At 46.6% G+C, this 22,193-nt stretch overlaps 1 protein-coding gene across 1 annotated transcript; it reads left to right on the plus strand.

Annotated features, from left to right (window-relative positions):
- Positions 1-784: 784 nt before the first annotated feature.
- Positions 785-21,796, plus strand: wdr33 (WD repeat domain 33). Its single transcript, XM_084008760.1, has 21 exons — positions 785-956; positions 3,643-3,861; positions 5,358-5,426; positions 6,104-6,208; positions 6,297-6,392; positions 7,425-7,576; positions 13,535-13,632; positions 14,299-14,425; positions 14,530-14,684; positions 16,031-16,109; positions 16,208-16,318; positions 16,443-16,537; positions 16,958-17,044; positions 18,304-18,443; positions 18,525-18,680; positions 19,056-19,817; positions 19,896-19,953; positions 20,064-20,361; positions 20,539-20,696; positions 21,081-21,260; positions 21,348-21,796. Exons 2-21 carry the CDS (start codon positions 3,658-3,660, stop codon positions 21,500-21,502), a joined length of 3,285 nt encoding a protein of 1,094 aa, XP_083864886.1. The 5' UTR covers positions 785-956; positions 3,643-3,657; the 3' UTR covers positions 21,503-21,796.
- Positions 21,797-22,193: the final 397 nt, after the last annotated feature.

Below are 22,193 nucleotides of genomic sequence, written 5' to 3' on the forward strand. Positions count from 1 at the left end.
TTTCTGAAACTTTAGTCGTGAACCCTATTGCACTGAACATCTTGGAACAGAAAGATATAAACTCCAAAGTGTAGCCTACGTATATAGTTTAAAATAATGTAATAAATAATTTGGATTTAAGTGGACAACACTGTTTAAACCTCAGACTCCTACAGAATGAAAAATAAAATGTTCTTGATTGAGCACATGGTACAGGGTGAACTAGAACAACGTTTCTTCGTCATTCCCCTGATTTGTATGCTCTCTGGTGTCTTCTGGGGAAACGTCTCCATCTAGAGGGGAGGAGAACTGCAACCAAAGAGCAGCATACTGCACTGCGTTGACAACAGCTCGGCAGAATAACACACTGAACTGTATCCTCTAGTTTCTTCCAACATTTAGTTTGTGACTCCTTAAAACGAAGCAACGTTTTTAAAAACGTTTTATTTGTTCATTAACAGTGACAATAATCAAACATGGTAAACATACAACATGTAGCCTACAAAAATAACAGCAGACATACCAGGGGATCAGAATATAGCCAGAAATCATCAATTAGTTCGTAAACATGTGATATTAGGGTACACAGAGGGGTTCTAATACTTTATTTGTTTTTAGAATATAAAATTGACGTAATTAATTGTTTGAATTCATTTCCGAAAGTTAAAAATAGTAGTTTATGAATGGAACATTCATTTATCTATATGAAATTTTGCGGCCGTAAAACTCATTTCCCAGAACCCTTTGCCCGATGACGCTGCGCCATCCCGCCCGTTGTTGAAATCTCCCGGCATGCTTTTCTGCAGGCCAAGAAGAAGAAGCGTCACGATGGAGTCCGCTGGTGGCTAAAGTGACAAACCTTCTTTAGTTCGGTTGCATAAAGACGGTACGTCCATGTTTCTTCAGAGGGAGTTTTCACGGAGGATTGTAGCCGCGAAGTGACAGCTGGAGAGCGGACTGTGCGGCGGACATCGTCGGTGAGTTACGTCTAGTTTTAGTTTAGCAGCGCGTTGTTGTTGTTGTAGCGCCGGGCCGCCATTTAACCCCGGCTAGCAAACACAACAAAACACTGTTAAAAAAGGCACACGCACAGCCCCACGGCGCACACGGCTGTTCCGCTGCATCTGCAGTCACATCTGTAAGCCCCACCTGTAGTCGGAGTACGTCAGCGGTTTGTTTACTGGACTTGCTAACGGTTAGCCTTTAGCAACTTTAGCCTCACGAGCTAACGTTGTTAGCGGCAACATCCCGGGGTGAAAACACGCTACGGTTTGAAAACAGTAACGTTCCTATGATCAGAGGAACACACCCACAACATGGCTGCTCAATTCCTTCATACTTAAAAACTAAAATCGCATAATTAGTTTGCGTTTACAGTACGTTAGCTCCGTGTTAGCCACCTGTTTAGCTAACCGCCGTGGAAGCATTGGAACCTCGTGTTGCAATCATTCTGGACCCCGGGTTCACTGGTGCCCGCCTCGGAATACAAGGAATTTACTTTGCTACAGAGTAAAGGTACTATTCGTGTGTACTTTATACTGCTCCACTCCATCTTAGAGGTAAATATTGCACTTTTTTGTTTCTGTTCAGTTCCCTTCATCCCCTCCCTGTGAGGTGGAACCAGGTATCTCCAGACGGGATGACGTTGAATGTTTGTAATGAACTGAAAGATGAAATATGCCTTTTTTATGTGTTGAGAAAATCCTCCTCCTACTTAAAATAAATAAACTGTACAAAGGCTCTTGAAACAGCTGAAAGTGCATCGCTTCCAGACCAGGGCTGTTTTTCCCCAGCAGAGATACATGGTTATCACAGGACATGTGATTAAGTTCAATTTTATTTATAGTGTCATATCACGCATCATCTGAGGACACTTCACACATTGAGCAGGACTGGAATATGCTCAAGGTTTTCAGAGTCAATACAATTTCAAAGTCCCAACATCACCCAGGAGCAGAGTTACAGCGACAGTGGCAAGATAAACTGCCTTAATAGGCTTTTAGGCAGAAATCTCGTGCAGCCCAGGCCCTTGGGTTCCAACTGCATTTGGTGTTGGTAGTAGTATTAGTATTAACGGTAGCAATAGTATCAACAGTAGTAGTCAATGGCGGCAGGCACAGCCACGGCCAGATGGATCCATCCCAACCATGTTGCCGTACCATATGATGCTTTCCTGCAGGTTAAACTATTTAAAAATGTCCACTTCAAGGCAGCTGTAATATTAATCCAAAACATCAGATATGTCAATACTTTAACTTTCAACTTTATTTACCGGTATATACTTTTACTCCAGGACGCGTTTAATGTATATAGTGGAGTATTTACACAGGAGTAGTACTGCAGAAAAGGACCCGAGTTCTTCTTCCACCCCTGCTTTAGTACTACGTTAGTGTGTGTGTTTGGTGTGTGGACAGTACTACTAGTAGTTCTGTTACGTCACATGAAATAATCATCTCACATGCAGCTTTTTACTGCCGGTTAAACGTTTTCATCGGTTTACTTCACCCATTCATACACACATTCACACACTGACGGTGGAGTCAACCACGCAGGGCAACAGCCAGCTCGTCAGGAGCAATTAGGGTGAGGTGTCTTGCTCAGGGACACCAGGCACTCAGCTAGGAGGAGCCGGGGATCGACTGGCAGTCTTGCGTTTGCCAGCCCACCAGCCAACCCGCTCTACCTCCTGAGTTAAACCCCCCCCTTATGTTTAAGTTGGTTGTCTGGTTTCCATCGTAATTATCGACACAAGTAATTTGAAAAAGCTGTCTAACTCACTATCATGATAGAGATGTGAAAAATGTAGCCTGATTTAAACCATACAAGATACAAAAATACATTTGTTTTTGATCCTTTATACAGGTATAACCTATGATTTATGATCATAATTTTATTGTTTAAAAAAAAAAAAATGTAACTTCAAATTGTCTCATGCCTTGTGTCGCAGCCTGTTTACATAAATTATTTGTAATTTAACTTTACCTCAAACTGACTCCTCAATCTGGCAGCATGCAGGCTTATTATTAGTGAAAGACAATTAACGCATGCTACTGTTGATTCAACTGTAATAAAGTTGTTGATTTATGGATGAAGACTTTATGCAGATAGTGAAAGTGGAGTTAAGTTGCAGCGTTGCAGGTTGGACATCTGGTTTATGGGACCTGTATCCAGTAGTCCTTCTCCAGTGAACCCTGTACAGATGTGTCAGTCCATCATAGTACCACAATACTTAATATGACAATATATTGTCACTACACAGATAGCAATTAACTGTTTATATAAAATATTAATATTGAATACAAGCGAAATCTTTTGGTACCAGTTGCCTCTTCAGTCCGCTAGAAGGTGCTGAGTTTTTTTCTGGTGTGCTCATGGGTAAAGTCAGCTGATTGACAGGAAGTTGTTCATACAAAGATCGTTTTGGTCAGTCTTTCTGCTTCAATAATATGTTGATGAGAATGATTGAGGTTAGATGGAAAAACTGATGGTCTGTGTTACAGGTATTCAAACATGTTGCTGGTCTGTTTCTGGTATTTAAACATGTTGCTGGTATTTAAACATGTCAGATTCTGCGTGATCAGTTACAGTCTGTGTCCAGCTGATCTGGTTCTGTTCTTGGATGCGTCCCACAAGCAAACTAATGCGGTCTCTCCCGTCCCACAGGTATAGCCAGTCACCATGGCGACGGACATCGGGTCGCCGCAGCGCTTCTTCCACATGCCACGCTTCCAGCACCAGGCGCCGCGGCAGGTGTTCTACAAGAGGCCGGACTTCGCCCAGCAGCAGGCCATGCAGCAGCTCACCTTCGACGGGAAACGCATGAGGAAGGCCGTGAACCGCAAAACCATCGACTACAACCCGTCAGTCATCAGACACTTGGAGGTAACGTCACCTGTTCATCAGTGATCCATGGGGAGAGGGGAGAGGGGGGGGGGGGGGGTAAGCAACTAGACATTTAACCAGATAACATAGACATACCTGGGTGCGGTGAACTGGCTTCGTAGTCCAGGGCTGTCTGAAATCACTCCCTATATAGTGCACTATATAGGGCGTTCGCCATTTTGTAGGGGTTTCCGAATGTGTAGTGAGTAGGGGTGTGAATCTTTGGCTTCACAGCCATTCGATTAACGATACAAAAAAAAAATTGTCCTTGAATCGAATCGCCAACTACTGTAACGATTCGATTTGATTCTGTAAACCATGATTCGATTCAGTAACTTGTAACCAAAATTCTATATCCATGAAATAAACATGCAATAATGCGAGTGAGACTATCTGTATTCTTCTGAAAGGTGAAAAAATAACATTTATTCTATAAAAAGTAGTCCTGCATAATATTTTATGCTGAATACAAAAATGTAATTAAACATTGCTCAGTTATCTTAAACATTTTCAGTAGACTACATGCTGGCAGGGGAGAGAGTCTTAAACATATTAAACATTAATCATAAGAATCACGATTCATCCGATTTAAATGCATTTATATCGATTATTGTTGAAGCCAAAACGATTCATTCTATTTATTTATTTTAGCAGATCAATTTAATTTAATCTATAGGACTGGCAATCGATTAATCGAATGAATCGTTACACCTCTAGTAGCGAGCTGGCTGGTGAGGCGGCGGCGGCTGGCAAGGTGGCGGGGGGTCTTCGTCCGTCAAAAAATGTCACTCAAAGCAAAGCGCCGTATGACAGTCTGAAAACTATAAAGATGCAGACAGGAGGGACAGATTGTGATGAGCGATCGCCGAGCAGTTTGCAATCGGGGACGTACTGCAGCCTGTTCGGTGTCCGGTGGATCGCGGAGATGTGGGGTGCCGGCAGTGCTGCAAACTGGTCCTGAAGTCCACCTGGACCCAATCGGGATCTTTGAAAATAAAAATAGCAGTGAGGATGATGTAGTGATTTTCTCATTATTGAAAAAATATGAAAACTGTTGGCTGTTTTTTTTTTTTTTTCTCCGAGAAATGAGGCAGTCACGGAATCACCCTCCATGCTGGAGGACTCGTTCTTTTCGTTTAGTAAATTTTCGCAATGAATATGTATTAAAAAATTAATTATCTTGCTAATTTTTCTGCGTGTGAGTGTGTGAGACTTGAGAGCCATCGGCGGAATCTGACGTGCATTAATTATGCGTCAGGAACGACGTCCGGAACGGCGCCGAAAGAAATCCCCCGAGTAGTGTCCAAAAGTGTTTTTTCATTTTGCCTTTGAGTCCACTATATAGTGCCCTACATAGAACTCCCCTATGTAGGGAGTAGTGAGTCGGGAGTAGCGAATGATTTCGGACACAGCCCAGGACTCGAGTCTCCGTCCAGGACTCAAGACGTCTGAGAAGCTTCAGCTTCCATTTAGTTTGACTGTTTGTGTGTTTGCAGAATCGTTTGTGGCAGCGAGACCATCGAGACTTCAGAGCCTTGCAGCCAGACGCAGGATGTTACAACGAGGTGAGTACAGACCGCCACCAATACTCACCACCACCCGCCCTCGTCAATACCCCCCACCGCCCTCGTCAATACCCCCCAGCGCCCTCGTCAATACCCCCCAGCGCCCTCGTCAATACCCCCCAGCGCCCTCGTCAATACCCCCCAGCGCCCTCGTCAACACTCACCACCGCCCTCGTCAACACTCACCACCGCCCTCGTCAACACTCACCACCGCCCTCGTCAACACTCACCATCGCCCTCACCAATACCACACATAGGAGATGAATCTGATCCGTTATCAGTCTTTCAAAGATTGTGTTCAATAAAGATCATTCAGTGACGATGTTGGATATTCTCATGTTAATCATGTTTCTATCAAACTAAATCATTATACACAAAGAAGTAATAACTCTTCCACATTAAAAGTACTTCATATGTGTTGAGTTGTGATCTTATGTTTCAAACTGTTTAAATGAATGGAGGTAACCGTGGTTTCCTTTGATCTCCTGTTGTTTCATAAATCAACGTTTTATACTTGAAGACTTGGTGAAAACGGAACGGAGAATCAGAAATAAACGTAATCAAGTAAACACATCCACAGTGATAGCACCAGTCTGCTTCACCAGACACACTGTGTGTTTAACAAAGAGAGGTGTGTGTTTGAGTCTGGATGCTGATCCAGGGTCTGTGTTCCTCAGCTGGTTCCTCCGATTGGCATGATGAACAACCCGATGAACGCCGTCACCACAAAGTTCGTCCGGACCTCCACCAACAAAGTCAAGTGTCCCGTGTTCGTGATCAGGGTGAGCTGTCCAGTCAACAACACCCTCACTGATCTCCACTGATGCATGCTTTTATTGTGTAACACTTGTGTTTCCTGTTTGTCTCCAGTGGACTCCTGAAGGTCGCCGTCTGGTCACTGGGGCCTCCAGCGGAGAGTTCACTCTGTGGAACGGACTCACCTTTAACTTTGAGACCATTTTACAGGTAAACACACACACTCACATCTGCACACACCTGTAGGGCCACCCACACACACCCCTGTAGGCCACCCACACACACGCCTGTAGGGCCACCCCCCCCCCCCCACACACAAACACGCCTGTAGGGCCACCCCCACACACACACACACACGCCTGTAGGGCCACCCACACACACACGCCTGAGGGCCACCCACACACACACGCCTGTAGGGCCACCCACACACACACGCCTGTAGGGCCACCCACACACACACGCCTGTAGGGCCACCCACACACACACACGCCTGTAGGGCCACCCACACACACACACGCCTGTAGGGCCACCCACACACACACACGCCTGTAGGGCCACCCACACACACACACACACACGCCTGTAGGGCCACCCCCACATGCACACACACGCCTGTAGGGCCACCCCCACACGCACACACACGCCTGTAGGGCCACCCCCACACACACGCCTGTAGGGCCACCCCCACACACACGCCTGTAGGGCCACCCCCACACACACGCGCCTGTAGGGCCACCCCCACACACACACGCCTGTAGGGCCACCCACACACACACACGCCTGTAGGGCCACCCACACACACACACGCCTGTAGGGCCACCCACACACACACACGCCTGTAGGGCCACCCACACACACACACGCCTGTAGGGCCACCCACACACACGCCTGTAGGGCCACCCACACACACACACACGCCTGTAGGGCCACCCACCCACACACACACACACACGCCTGTAGGGCCACCCACCCACACACACACACATGCCTGTAGGGCCACCCACACACACACACACCTGTAGGGCCACCCACACACACACACACACCTGTAGGGCCACCCACACACACACACACACCTGTAGGGCCACCCACACACACACACACCTGTAGGGCCACCCACACACACACACGCCTGTGTCCTGGTGTGGGGGGGTCCTGATGTGGGCGGTCCACCTGCAGGTCCACATGTACGTCCAGTCAGAAGTGGCTGAACATTGTTGACCTCCCGTCTGTCCTCTGCAGGCCCATGACAGTCCGGTCCGGGCCATGACCTGGTCTCACAACGACATGTGGATGCTGACGGCGGACCACGGCGGCTACGTGAAGTACTGGCAGTCCAACATGAACAACGTGAAGATGTTCCAGGCTCACAAGGAGGCCATTAGAGAAGCCAGGTTTATACCCCATCTACCATTTTCTGTAGTTACCTCCAGTCTCTTACCGTCTGCAGCCACACAGGGGCGCCACCTGCTGCTGTTGTGGTTGATTGATGACAGATGTATGTGTGTGCTGTTGCAACACTGCAGTGATCTGTTGCTGATGTTCTTCCTGATGTGGCTGATGAGCTGTTTATCTCTGTTTTGCTGAATAAAGTCATCCATCATTTACTTTTAACATCTGGTCTAGATCCAGTGGTTTGGAGACGAGGATGCTAATGACAATAAATCAATAATAAAGTTTTAGCAGGGATCAATAAAGTGTTAAAATAAAGTGAATAAAGAGACGCTCCTGCACACACTGCTGGTCCGAACCTCATCCAACAGGCAGCTGTAGATGTTTAAATAAAGGTTTGAATTTAACACCTTAAACGCAGCACGGCCCTCGACTAAATACCCCTTCTTCTTCTTCTTCTACGCCTCTTAACTGGTCACTCGGGACACGCCAGAGGCACACCCTGATCTTAGTCCACCAGTGCTGGATCCCCCATCTCCCATGATGCACCTGGATGTTGGCTTTCATTAGATCCTCCACACCCCCAGTCGGTGACGTGGACTGCATGTTAAATGTATGTAGTGACCCGGATGACATCATGATGACATCATGACATCACATGACGGGTTCTAGTCGACTGGTCCTGGTTCCCTTTAACTGTTTAATGGCGTGCTGTCATAGGGAACATCATGCCTGGGTTGGTTGTGGTAACGTTCTGCGCATAGTAATATGTGGAGGTGACGTTGCTCTGGAGACGGGAGAGGAGGGAGGGTCCCAGCTGACCACCAGCATGCTGCCCAGCTCACTTCCTGTAACTGGTGTGGAGGGGGTAACTGGGGTAACGAGTGTAGAGGGGGGTAACTGGGGTAACGAGTGTGGAGGGGTAACTGGGGTAACCCCTGAAGAGGGGTAACCAGTCTCCCCGATGGTAGCAGGACGCGCTGACGGCCGTGTTGGTGACATTAGAGACCAGAGACGTTGTTCACACTGATCTAACCTACGACACTTTAACGTTAAACTGACATCACGTGTGGCATTCAGGAACAATCAGGATCTACATCAAATTTGTCACTGGTTGCTGACTAGCGGACACATTTATCCTGGAATAAGGTCGCATGAGGAACACAGGAAGGGGCGAGGCTTAGCCTCTATTCCCCACAAACGTTGGAGAACCGAGAGCAGTTGACATTCAATGTGAGAAAGACGTAAATAACTTTAAGAGGATTGTTCATCCATGTATCTCGTGCTCCGACTGATAAATGTTAACCCTAACCCTATTTGATTTTTGAAATAGCCGTCTTTTTTCAGTCATCATGACTTAGATCAACCTCCTTGGAGCGTGTTGCTAAATAGTCAGGGTCACCCCTCAACCAGTGTAGCATTAAAGCATGGTGGAAGCTAGCTAACTAACCCGTTGGACCTTTGGAAGCTAGCTAATTCCACCATGCTTAAATGCTACACAGGTCAATATTGCAGAAAATGAGCCAAAGTCCAGAAGCGGGAAAACCGTTAGCTTAGCACAAAGTTGTCAGTCATCTGCCAACATCAGTGTTTCCCTACGGTGTGATACGTTTATTCTTAAATGCGTATTCAGAACTGTCATGGTTTCTTCTGCTTTAGATCATTTTTACGACTGCAGTAGTCTGCTTTACGTAAATATTTTTACGAAAGTGCAGTAGTCTATTTTACGTTAATAATTTTGCGACAGTGCAGTAGTTTGCGTAACATATTTTTTTGCAACAGTGCAGTGGTCTGCTGTACGTTAATGTTTTTGACAGTGCAGTAGTCTGCTTTACGTTAATATTGTTACAAAAGTGTATTAGTCTGCTTTACGTTAACAATTTTGCGACAGTGCAGTAGTCTGCTTTACGTTAATGTTTTTACGCCAGTGCAGTAGTCTGCTTTACGTATTTTTATTAACGACAGTGCAGTAGTCTGCTTTACGTTAATAATTTTGCGACAGTGCAGTAGTCTGCTTTACGTTAATGTTTTTACGCCAGTGCAGTAGTCTGCTTTACGTATTTTTTTTGCGACAGTGCAGTGGTCTGCTTTACGTCAATAATTTTACAGCAGTGCAGTAGTTTGCTTTACGTTAATAATTTTACGGCAGTGCAGTAGTCTGGTGGTGGACTCACAGTCCTCGTTGTCTCTAACACATTATATAGAACAAGCAGCAACATCATTGTGGATGATAGTGTGACAAACAGGAAACACAGCGAGAAGAGGCGGGACAAATGATCCCAGCTCGACTCGCCGCCACAGTCACATGGTACGAGTCCAACCAGCCGTACGACGTGGTGGAAGCTCCTACGTCAATCTGTGTTCAGCTTCCTGTTAGTACTTGAATACATTGTCATCTCTCAGCTGACTGAAACAAACCTGCTGCTTCACATTAAAAGCTCCCCACTGGAGGACCAGCATTATGCTCTTATTGTGAAAAGCTCAGAGTAAATGTTTGTCACATGTTCATTAGCATCCAACTGACCAGCACGCCTGCAACAGCGACAGTCTCACAAGCAGTTTTTGGAATAGTCAACGTTTGAATCTTCATGTCTGAACATGGACGCAAAGTTTACTTTGTTCTCGTCACTCAGTGGAACTTGGCTTTTCAAAAACGTAATTCATATAGGTTTTACTGACAAACCACGCTAGCTTTAGACGACAAAACCAACGTTAGCTTTCGACGACAAAACCAACATTATATATATATATATATATATATATATATATATATATATATATATATATATATATAAATAAATGTGTGTATGTGTATATGTATATATATATGTGTGTGTGTGTGTGTGTGTGTGTGTGTATATATGTGTATATGTATATGTCTATATATATGTGTATGTATGTGTATATATATATATGTGTATATATATATATATACATATGTATATGTCTATATATATGTGTGTATATGTGTGTATATATATACATATATATATATATATATATATATATATATACATATACATACATGATATATATACATATGTATATGTCTATATATATGTGTGTATATATGTGTATATATATATATATATATATATGTATATATGTATATATATATACATATATATGTATATATATATATATATATATACATATATGTATATATATATATATATATATACATATATGTATATATATATATGTATATATATATACATATATGTATATATATATGTATATATACATACACATATATATATATATAATGTTGGTTTTTATATATATACATATATGTATGTGTGTGTATATATATATATATATATATATATATATACATACATATATGTATGTGTGTATATATATACACATATACATACATATATGTATATATACATATACACACACACACACACTCTCTCTCTCTTTGACGAGCTGCTGTCGAACTCTGAAAGAAAAGACTGTTCCATGAAGGTCCTTCAGGGTGAAAGTCAGCGAACAGAAGACAGGAAAGAGGAGAAGCCGTTAGTTAAGATATGTGGACCATTAAACCGAGACGGTTCTGGTTTCCCAGCTGTGTTTCTCTCCGTTGACACAACCCTGGTTATTATGGCTCTCGTTACATTTTCACGTTTAGATGAAGTCTTGTTCTCATTTTGCAGAAATTCTAATGGTTTATAAAATAATTTTTTGTAACGTTGACCTTTACTTTGGTGTCAGTGGGGTGAGACGGGACATGTAGAGTCTGCTAAACCAGCAGAACAACATCACTTTGTTTATTAGTCGTGACACTTTCAGTTTAAATAATTGATTTCATTGTTGGCATTAGCTTCCCCCTCGTCCAGAATAAACACTGGAAGAAGAGTAACTGTTAGCATAGCTTAGCACAACCACTGGAAGCAGGGGAGACTGTTAGCGTAGGTTAACACAAAGACTGGACGTGGGGGTGAACTGTTAGTGTAGCTTAGCACAAACATTCGAAGCAGAGTAACTGTTAGCATAGCTTAGCACAAACACTGGAAGCAAAGGGAACTATTGGCATAGCTTAGCACAAACGCTGGAAGAAGAGTAACTTGGCGTAGCTTAACGCAAAGACTGGAAGTGGGGGTCAACTGTTAGCGTAGCTTAGCACAAACACTGAAAGCAGAGTAACTGTTAGCATAGCTTAGCACAAACACTGGAAGCAGAGGGAAGTATTGGCATAGCTTAGCACAAACACTGGAAGAAGAGTAACTGTTGGCGTACCATAGCACAAAGACTGGAAGCAGGAGGGAACTGTTAGCATAGTTTAGCACAGAGACTGGAAGCAGGGGGAACTGTTAGCATAGTTTAGCACAAACACTGGAAGAAGAGTAACTGTTAGCGTACCTTAGCACAAAGACTGAAAGAGGGGGGAACTGTTAGCGTAGCTTAACACAAAGTCTGGAAGCAGGGGGAACTGTTAGCTTAGCTTAGCACAAAGACTTGAAGCAGGGGGAACTGTTAGCATAGCTTGGCACAAAGACGAAGCGTGGGGAAATGTTAGCGTAGCTTAGAACAAAGACGAGGCGTGGGGAACTGTTGGCGTAGCTTAGCACAAAGACGAGGCGTGGGGAAGTGTTAGCATAGCTTAGCACAAAGATGAAACGGGGAACTGCTTCCTTTCACAATGTATTCTATTACTAGTAATTTATATGAACATTCATATAAAATGAGGAGTTAATGATTTCCTTTGTTTTGCATCATATTAAAGTAAAGATCTGATGTCACCTTGGACTTTGAGACTCTTTGTAGACCATGTTTCTCACATTAACTGACTCCAGATCTGCCTCAGTCCCAGTCCTGTGATGTCACAGAGCATTCAGGTCACGTGACTGATGACCGAGACTAATTCGTCCTTTGCATCATCACGTGAACGAATCAAACTTTTGAAGTTGAAGTCAAACTGCCTCTTCGATGACCAACATGTTAGTTTGTCATCATATGTTCAGATGAGAAGCAACGCATACCGTGGGTTGTGGAGGTGCTGGCGATGGACAAAACTGAAGACAGAAACAGAGGAACGCCGCACGCTCCAGTTGCAGAGAGTTTATTTAGACTTTTTTTTTTTTTTTCAGTTGCAGAGAGTTTATTTAGACAATGTTTCGGCCCATTCGGCCTTTGTCAAGTCTAGTGTGTGCAGTGGCAGAGGGAGTGGCTAATGATGCCTGTGAGCAGGTGCACACCTGCTGTGAATCTGCCACTAATCACATGCAAGTCTTATGTTGAAAAAAAGAGAAAAAACTGCTTTCCACAAGAGAAGCATTCTAAATACAGGAAAGAAAATATATCAATCCTAAATCCCAAAGGCTCACAGGCTTCATTAGCCACTCCCTCTGCCACTGCACACACTAGACTTGACAAAGGCTGAATGGGCCGAAACGTTGTCTAAATAAACTCTCTGCAACTGGAACTGAGTGTGCGGCGTTCCTCTGTTTCTGTTTCTGTCTTCAGTTTGTCATCATATATCATATCAGCAGGTAATCAATGATGACAAGTCATTAGTTGCAGCTCTGGTGTCGATGTGAGACGGGTTCTGTGGGGTCCGTTGGGGGTACGGGTTCTGTGTGTCACACTACTACAAATGAAGAGGTCCTTGTAGAACCTTGAGGAACTCCGAACTCCTGCAGCACCTAAAAGGAGCTTTAATGAGATGAATTATCTCTATGCTTTATAGTTAAACATCAGGAGACGTGGAAAAGTTCGTATTAATTTGATTAAAGTCCTAGTAAAAGTGGCGAGGAGAGACATCAACCAACTTACTGGAGACACACACACACCTCCAGATGGATGGATGATGTCATCGCTTGGTTCTCATGTTCTCATGTCAACTTTCAGACGCTATGTTTAAATAACAGATATTAGTGATTGTTCCCGAGCTCTTGATGGAATCACATGATCTTCCTCCCTGGTCACCATGGTGACGCTCTGCTTCTGTTCTCCAGCTTTTCTCCAACAGATAATAAATTTGCTACCTGCTCTGATGATGGCACCGTTCGGATCTGGGACTTCATGCGCTGCCACGAAGAGCGGATCCTCCGAGGTATGCTAGTCCGCTTAGCACTCATCTGACGTCAGCCTGACTCACCTCAGGTCACGTGGACTCACCTGAGGTCAGCTGGACACACCTCAGGTCACGTGAACTCACCTCAGGTCACGTGGAGTCACTGAGGTCAGCTTGACACACCTGAGGTTCAGAGTCAAATTCAGGAGGCTCTAAAATAATAATACAATATAATATTTAAATTAAATTAAAGTCCTTTAATGTGTCTTTGTAATATTAGTAATAGTAATAAATGGTCCTCATTTGGTAAATGGTCTTCATTTACCACATAATAATGTTTATAGTGATTCACATTCATATAAACCAATTTTATTTCCTCATCTTTGATCTGAAGGAAGTGTATTAATGTTTAATCAACGATTATTAAGTCTTATTTATCAAAGTGTCACATATGCCTGTTAATTAATAACTGATATCTAACCTGAATATTAATGAGTCACAGATACACAAAAACAGGAAGTCAGTTTCTTACACACACACACAGAACCATTAGTGTTCATCTTTTAAAGTGTATTTATTTATAATACACACATAATTGTACAAGAAAAGAGAAAAGTAAAATCTATACAATCAGCAAAGGTGGAGATGAAGCTTGAGTCACAATAATAATAACGTGTGTGTGTGTGTGTGTGTGTGTGTGTGTAGGTCACGGTGCTGATGTGAAGTGTGTGGACTGGCATCCCACCAAAGGTCTGGTGGTCTCCGGCAGTAAAGACAGCCAGCAGCCAATCAAGTTCTGGGACCCAAAGACGGGACAGAGTCTGGCGACCCTGTGAGTCCAGACCTGAACCAGAACTGACTCCAGATCAGTTCTGCCCGTTTCCTCTCTTTGTGAATGTTGATGTGTGAGGGTCTCATTACGCTGTCTCTCCGTAGCCACGCCCACAAGAACACCGTCATGGAGGTCAAGTGGAATCTGAATGGTAATTGGCTGCTGACGGCATCACGTGACCACCTGTGTAAACTGTTCGACATCAGGAACCTGAAGGAGGAGCTGCAGGTGTTCAGGGGCCACAAGAAGGAGGCGACAGGTGAGAGTGAGATGGGTCACCGTTCCTCAGGGAGACCTGTCGAGAAGCTGGAGACCAGGTCCTAGAGACCCGGTCCTCAGGTAGACCTGTCGAGAAGCTGGAGACCAGGTCTTAAAGACCCAGTCCTCAAATAGACCTGTCGAGAAGCTGGAGACCGGGTCCTAGAGACCAGGTCCTCAGGTAGACCTGTCGAGAAGCTGGAGACCAGGTCTTAAAGACCCAGTCCTCAAATAGACCTGTCGAGAAGCTGGAGACCAGGTCTTAAAGACCCAGTCCTCAAATAGACCTGTCGAGCAGCTGGAGACCAGGTCCTAGAGACCAGGTCCTCGAGACCAGGTCCTCAGGTAGACCTGTAGAGAAGCTGGAGACCAGGTCCTAGAGAGCCGGTCCTCAGGTAGACCTGTAGAGAAGTTGGAGACCAGGTCATAGAGAGCTGGTCCTCAGGTAGACCTGTAGAGAAGCTGGAGACCAGGTCTTAAAGACCCAGTCCTCAAATAGACCTGTCGAGATGCTGGAGACCGGGTCCTAGAGACCCAGTCCTTAGGTAGACCTGTAGAGAAGCTGGAGACCAAGTCCTAGAGAGCCGGTCCTTAGGTAGACCTGTAGAGAAACTGGAGACCAGGTCCTAGAGAGCCGGTCCTCAGGTAGACCTGTAGAGAAGTTGGAGACCAGGTCCTAGAGAGCTGGTCCTCAGGTAGACCTGTAGAGAAGCTGAAGACCAGGTCCTAGAGACCCGGTCCTCAGGTAGACCTGTCGAGAAGCTGGAGACCAGGTCCTAGAGACCCAGTCCTTAGGTAGACCTGTAGAGAAACTGGAGACCAGGTCCTAGAGAGCCGGTCCTCAGGTAGACCTGTAGAGAAGTTGGAGACCAGGTCCTAGAGAGCTGGTCCTCAGGTAGACCTGTAGAGAAGCTGAAGACCAGGTCCTAGAGACCCGGTCCTCAGGTAGACCTGTCGAGAAGCTGGAGACCAGGTCTTAAAGACCCAGTCCTCAAATAGACCTGTCGAGAAGCTGGAGACCGGGTCCTAGAGACCCAGTCCTTAGGTAGACCTGTAGAGAAGCTGGAGACCAGGTCCTAGAGAGCCGGTCCTTAGGTAGACCTGTAGAGAAACTGGAGACCAGGTCCTAGAGAGCCGGTCCTCAGGTAGACCTGTAGAGAAGTTGGAGACCAGGTCCTAGAGAGCTGGTCCTCAGGTAGACCTGTAGAGAAGCTGGAGACCAGGTCCTAGAGAGCCGGTCTTCAGGTCGACCTGTAGAGAAGCTGAAGACCAGGTCCTAGAGAGCCGGTCCTCAGGTAGACCTGTAGCGAGGCCTCAGAGGTTAATGTGTTCTGCTTCCTGTCCCAGCCGTGGCCTGGCATCCAGTCCATGAAGGTCTGTTCGCTAGCGGAGGATCTGATGGCTCGCTGCTCTTCTGGCACACGGGGTGAGAAACCGGATCACTAAAAGCAGACTGCTGGTGTTTCTGTTATTGTGTCCACCCCGTGGTCATGACCATGCTGACTGGTTTCTGTTTCCTGTCAGTGTGGAGAAGGAGGTGGGGGGCATGGAGATGGCCCATGAGGGGATGATCTGGAGTCTGGCCTGGCACCCGCTGGGTCACATCCTCTGCTCCGGGTCCAACGACCACACCAGGTACCAGTGTCCCCTTCTTACCACACATATAACATGACCAGGGTTAGACCAGGTTGCGTTGCTAGGCAACAGCCGGCTCTCCCATACAGCAGGAACATGTCTCTTGTGTTGTTTTCGTTCTCAGTAAGTTCTGGACCAGGAACCGACCGGGGGACAAGATGAGAGACCGCTACAACCTCAACCTGCTTCCTGGGATGTCAGAGGACGGCATGGAGTATGGTGAGGACCAATCACACGGCAGAGAATCATCACACTTGACTGGATCAGGGGTGACTGGATCAGGGGTGACTGGATCAGGGGTGACTGATCACACGTGACTGGATCAGGGGTGACTGGATCAGGGGTGACTGGATCAGAGGTGACTGGATCAGGGATGACTGGATCAGGGGTGACTGGATCAGGGGTGACTGGATCAGGGATGACTGCATCAGGGGTGACTGGATCAGGGATGACTGGATCAGGGGTGACTGGATCAGGGATGACTGGTTCAGGGGTGACTGGTTCAGGGGTGACTGGTTCAGGGGTGACTGGATCAGGGGTGACTGGATCAGGGGTGACTGGTTCAGGGGTGACTGGATCAGGGTGACTGGATCACACGTGACTGGATCACACGTGCTGATGGCTGTGTTTGTGTTGCAGACGACATGGACCTGAACAGCGTGGCCTCGATCCCTGGGATGGGGATCCCCGAGCAACTGAAGGCCGCCATGGAGCTGGAGCAGAGCAGTGAGTCTGATCTGGAACATGAAGCAAACATTTAACATGTGGGAGTGTTTGGCTCTGAACCACGGACAGAAAACGAATAGATTATATACAAACACACTGAGTGCTTAGTTTTGGAAGATTTATTATAGTTATATTGATTTTCTCTTTTAAATGAATCCTCAAAGACAAACTTATTTAAATGAAGCCGAAGCAGACGAAAGCAGGAAAACAACAACACAGCTCTAATGAGCGACCAGACGTTCTGATAAAGTGAGAATCAGTCTAAGTGTCTCCTGTAATCCATCAACACGTGACCCACCAGAGACCACGTGGTGGAGTCTGGTTCTACCGGGTTCCTCAGGAACCACCACTGTATTATCATTGAGTGGGTTTCTGTCTCCCTGCTGCAGTACCACTCTCCACCTGAACCGGTACTGAAATCTAGTTGTAAATATGATAATAATAATAATAAATACAAGTTAAATATCAAAGAAATCACACAAACTTGGATACGAACATGTACATATTAATATATATATATATATATATATATATATATATATATAAATGACTAAATAATGACTAACTAACTAATTCCACATTGCACAAGGTGCAAACAACCTTAGTCTTGTCGAGGTTTCCATTGGGAAGCTTCTTAAAAATACATTTTCCCTGAAGCAAACCCGGCGGCTTCATAGCTGCATCCATGTCAGCACGTCACGTTTGATGTGGTCATTTCACAGTAGGCATACACAGGTTCGAAGTCTGACTCGTTCTCGCCCCCTACAGTGCAATTCGGCCAGCTATACATCCGCGCTAAAATGAAAGTGAAAGTCATCATAGCTATTCAATTAGTTTTGAATGAGGGCCAGTTGATGGAAATTATCCAAAATAAAGGGGCCGGAAAAATATGGCTGGAAAATGATGAGCATCACATTAATAGCTACAGATACTGTAAAACACTACGATGACATATGAGTGGATATTATTGTCTTATTTTATCAAATAAAATATAAGTTACAGGTTTACTCAAATTTCAACAGCTTAATAGTTAAAAATTTAGGTAGAAATAGTATATATATATATATATATAGTTATTTCTACCTAAATTAACGCAAAGATTAACGCGTTAATTTTGACAGCACTAATATATTTATATTTTAAGTTTCATGTTCTGTCATCTATTATTCCATAACTTGTCGTGACCTTGTAGGCCTAGATGATTTCCGCGGTGTTGTTCCATCGTGACGACGCTGATCTCGGGTATGACTTGTCTGCAGGTAAAGAGGCGGCTCCCGAGGTGGAGATGTCCATCCCCGGTCTGGACTGGGGCATGGACGAGGTCATGGGCAAGGACGCCAAGAAGGTTCCTCAGAAGAAAGTCCCGTACGCCAAACCCATCCCGGCCCAGTTCCAACAGGTAAACCTCGTTACTGTGGTGGAGCTCGTTAGTGTGATGGACCTCGTTAGTGTGCTTGACTCCTTCTCCTCTTCCCTCCAGGCCTGGGCAGAGAATAAAGTTCCCATGATGCCCCCTGGTGGAGAGTTATCCAAAGAGCGGAAGGTGGAGCAGAAAGCGGACGCGAAGAAGAAGAGCCAGGCAGAGATGGAGCAGGAGATGGCGGCGCTGCAGTACACCAACCCCATGCTGCTGGAGGTGAGTCTGAAGATCAAAGAACCCTTTTATTAGTCTGACTTCATTCAGATTTTAGACAATAATCATATCAGTTATCTGGTTTTAAACTGGTCTCTGGTTTAAACTGGTCTCTGGTTTTAAACTGGTCTCTGGTTTAAACTGGTCTCTGGTTTTAAACTGGTCTCTGGTTTAAACTGGTCTCTGGTTTTAAACTGGTCTCTGGTTTAAACCGGTCTTTGGTTTTAAACCGGTCTTTGGTTTTAAACTGGTCTCTGGTTTTAAACTGGTCTCTGTTCATAAACGGGTCTCTGTTTATAAACGGGTCTCTGTTTATAAACGGGTCTCTGGTTATAAACGGGTCTCTGGTTTTAAACTGGTCTCTGGTTTTCGCTGCAGCAAATGAAGATGGACCGGTTGAACCAGATGAACACAGACGGGAACATGGGACCCCAACAGGGACCGGGCTCCATGCCCCCATTCCCTGGAGGTCCTGGGGGCTCAAGTGGCCCGATGCCTCCCGGCCAGCAGGGCTTTCCCCCAAACATGCCTCCTCAGCAGATCCCCAACAACATGGGGCCTCCCATGGGCCCCGGAGGCCCTTTCATGCCCCCTGGACAGATGGGGCCACCTTCTGGAACCCAGTCTCACCAGGGGCCCCCTCAGGGTATGATGGGACCGCCAGACATGCAAGGACCCCAAGGTATGCAGAGACACCCAGGCCCGCCCAGAAATATGGGCCCCCAAGGGCCTCATGGTATGGGACCCAGAGGGATGCAGGGGCCCCATGGTGGGATGATGGGCCCCCCTCCTCGAGGAATGGGTCCAAGGGATCCGCAGGGACCTCCACCTCAGGGGAACATGATGGGCCCTCAGGGTGGCATGATGGGGCCTCCACCCAGGACACATGGCAATGTGCCAAACAACTATGGGATGGGCAACATGCAGGGGCCACCGGGAGGGATGCACGGACCCTCAGGAAATATGCAGGGGCCCCCTGGTAACATGCAGGGGCCCCATGGAAATATGCAGGGGCCCCCAGGAAACATGCAAGGACCCCATGGAAACATGCAGGGGCCCCCAGGAAACATGCAAGGGCCCCATGGAAACATGCAAGGGCCCCCAAGTAACATGCAGGGGGCCCCATACATGCAGCACCAGGTGAGTTGCTGTTCATTTCTGACTGGTTCTAAAGAGGTTGAATGGATGAGTACTAAACATCTGATGCGGTCTCTGCAGGGTCAGAACTCCGGGCCTATGATGCATGGCATGGGGCCGCCGGGGCCCAACAACAAAGGTGAGACCCGTAGGAACACAAGCCCCTTCTAGACGAACCGGACGTTTAAATAGCACGTTGTTAGAAAGGTTTTCTGGTTCCTGCTGATCTGAAACACGGTCTCTTCTCAGACCCTCGGGGGCCGCCGCCCAACCACCACATGGGCCCTCCAGACCGGCAGGGGCCAGGAGGACCAGAACAGGGCTCAGGTCCTTACTGGGGGGACAACCCGCAGGGTCGACGTGGACCGCAGGACTTCGATGGAGGTCAGGACTTCCATGGCAGAGGAGAGGAGGGCTGGAGACCAGGACCTGGATACCAGGGTGGAGCACACAGGGGGGGAGGACACCGAGGAGCGGGGAGCGGGGGGAACTGGGGCCCCGAGGAGCGCTTCACTGGAGGAGAGTTCAGAGGACGGAGAGATGACAGGTAAGCAGTCTGATCCACATCACCCTGCAGACCCTCAGAGGTCTGATCCACATCACCCTGCAGACCCTCAGAGGTCTGACACACATGAACCTGCAGACCCTCAGAGGTCTGGTACACATCACCCTGCAGACCCTCAGAGGTCTCACACACATGAACCAGACTCACTCTGTGTTCCAGGTTCAGAGGAGGAGGACCCGGCCGGTCCGGAGCTCGAGGGTACCCTGAAGAGTACGGGGTCCAGGACGAAGGCTACGACGGCCCAGAGGAGATGGGTCGTTGGGACAACGGGGGCCGCGGGAGGCCACCTCGGGGAGGAGGACCCCCACGAGGAGGAGGTAAGGGATCCGGTTCTATGTGTCCTTTAGTGCTGACTGATCAACACAGCATTGAGCTTGTACTGTATGTAATATTAATAGTTTATATAATACAAGTACTTCAAATCTGTGTATCAATACGATGATGTATTGATCGCCCAGATGAGTTATGGTAGTTTTACCATCTTAGCTTCGGTGACCTTGGCTGTTTTGTGAGACTCAGGAACCACAGAAGAAGAGCAGCCTGAGGGTTATTGAACCCACTGCCAGACTACATTTCCCATCAGCCCTCCTCCCGAATGTAAACTCATGATTGTTTTTATGTTTGACTGTCTGTCTCTGAGACCAGACTACGGTTTCTTTGCTCTTATTGTGGCGGTGGTCTCCTTGCCTTCCTGTCTGCAGGTCACGAAGGTTATCGGGACGCTCAGCAGATGCATGATGGGTCGTCTCCGGTTGGTCGTGAGCGCTCCTCGTCCCTTCAGGGGATGGACATGGCGTCTTTGCCCCCCCGGAAGCGTCCGTGGCAGGACGGCCCAGGAACCGGAGACCCCCGAGAGCGAGAGTCCCCAGGAACCGACGGAGGTGAGTCCTTCAGACCTTTTTGATTGGATGTCCTCATCCTCACATGGCACAATCAGACTGTTCATTGACCCATGCTGGTGTCTGCAGGTCGCCCCCCCCAGAGGGAGGACGGGGGCTACGGTCCATCTGGTCGAGGTGGACGAGGCAGCTGGGGTCCTGGAGGACCTGGACCAGGACTAGTCCCCAGGAGGGGAGGACCAGCACCAAGAGGACCACCGAGGGGGGGCGTCCGGGGCCGGTAGTAACCCCCCCCCCCAAAAAAAGACCTGAGTCCGGATCCTGAGTAACCTTCAGACAAACTTTTGGTCATGTGACACATTCAGATCTCTGCTGCTGTGAAGGACGCTGCTTTCTGATTGGTCCGTCCAGGAAACAGACATCCCACTGAAGCACAGATGATTTTAATGTAAAATATTGTAGAGAATCATCGGCTGTCTCTTTTATTTCAGAGTCACTTCGTCTTGTTGCTGTTTTGTAAAAGATTTCTATGTTTTTGTGTTTTCACTGAGGTGGACAATAAAGATTCACACTTCAAATCCCTCGTCACACTTTAATATCTGACAAACACCGTTGGATATATATATATATATAGGATATACTGTATCTATATCTATATCCTGGTGCTGTGATAGGATATATATATATATAGCAACTCAACAAGAAGTGGTCGGCCACGTAAAATGACGGAGCGGGGTCAGCGGATGCTGTGGCGCACAGAGGTTTGACTGCATTGTGCCACGTGTAAAGTTTGGTGAGGGGGGATTATGGTGTGGGGGTGTTTTTCAGGAGCTGGGCTTGGCCCCTTAGTTCCAGTGAAAGGAACTCTGAATGCTTCAGCATACCAAGAGATGTTGGACAATTCCATGCTCCCAACTTTGTGGAACAGTTTGGGGATGGCCCCTTCCTATTCCAACATGACTGTGCACCAGTGCA

This window comes from Eutrigla gurnardus (assembly GCF_963514095.1).
Source record: "Eutrigla gurnardus genome assembly, chromosome: 4".
NCBI lineage: Eukaryota > Metazoa > Chordata > Actinopteri > Perciformes > Triglidae > Eutrigla > Eutrigla gurnardus.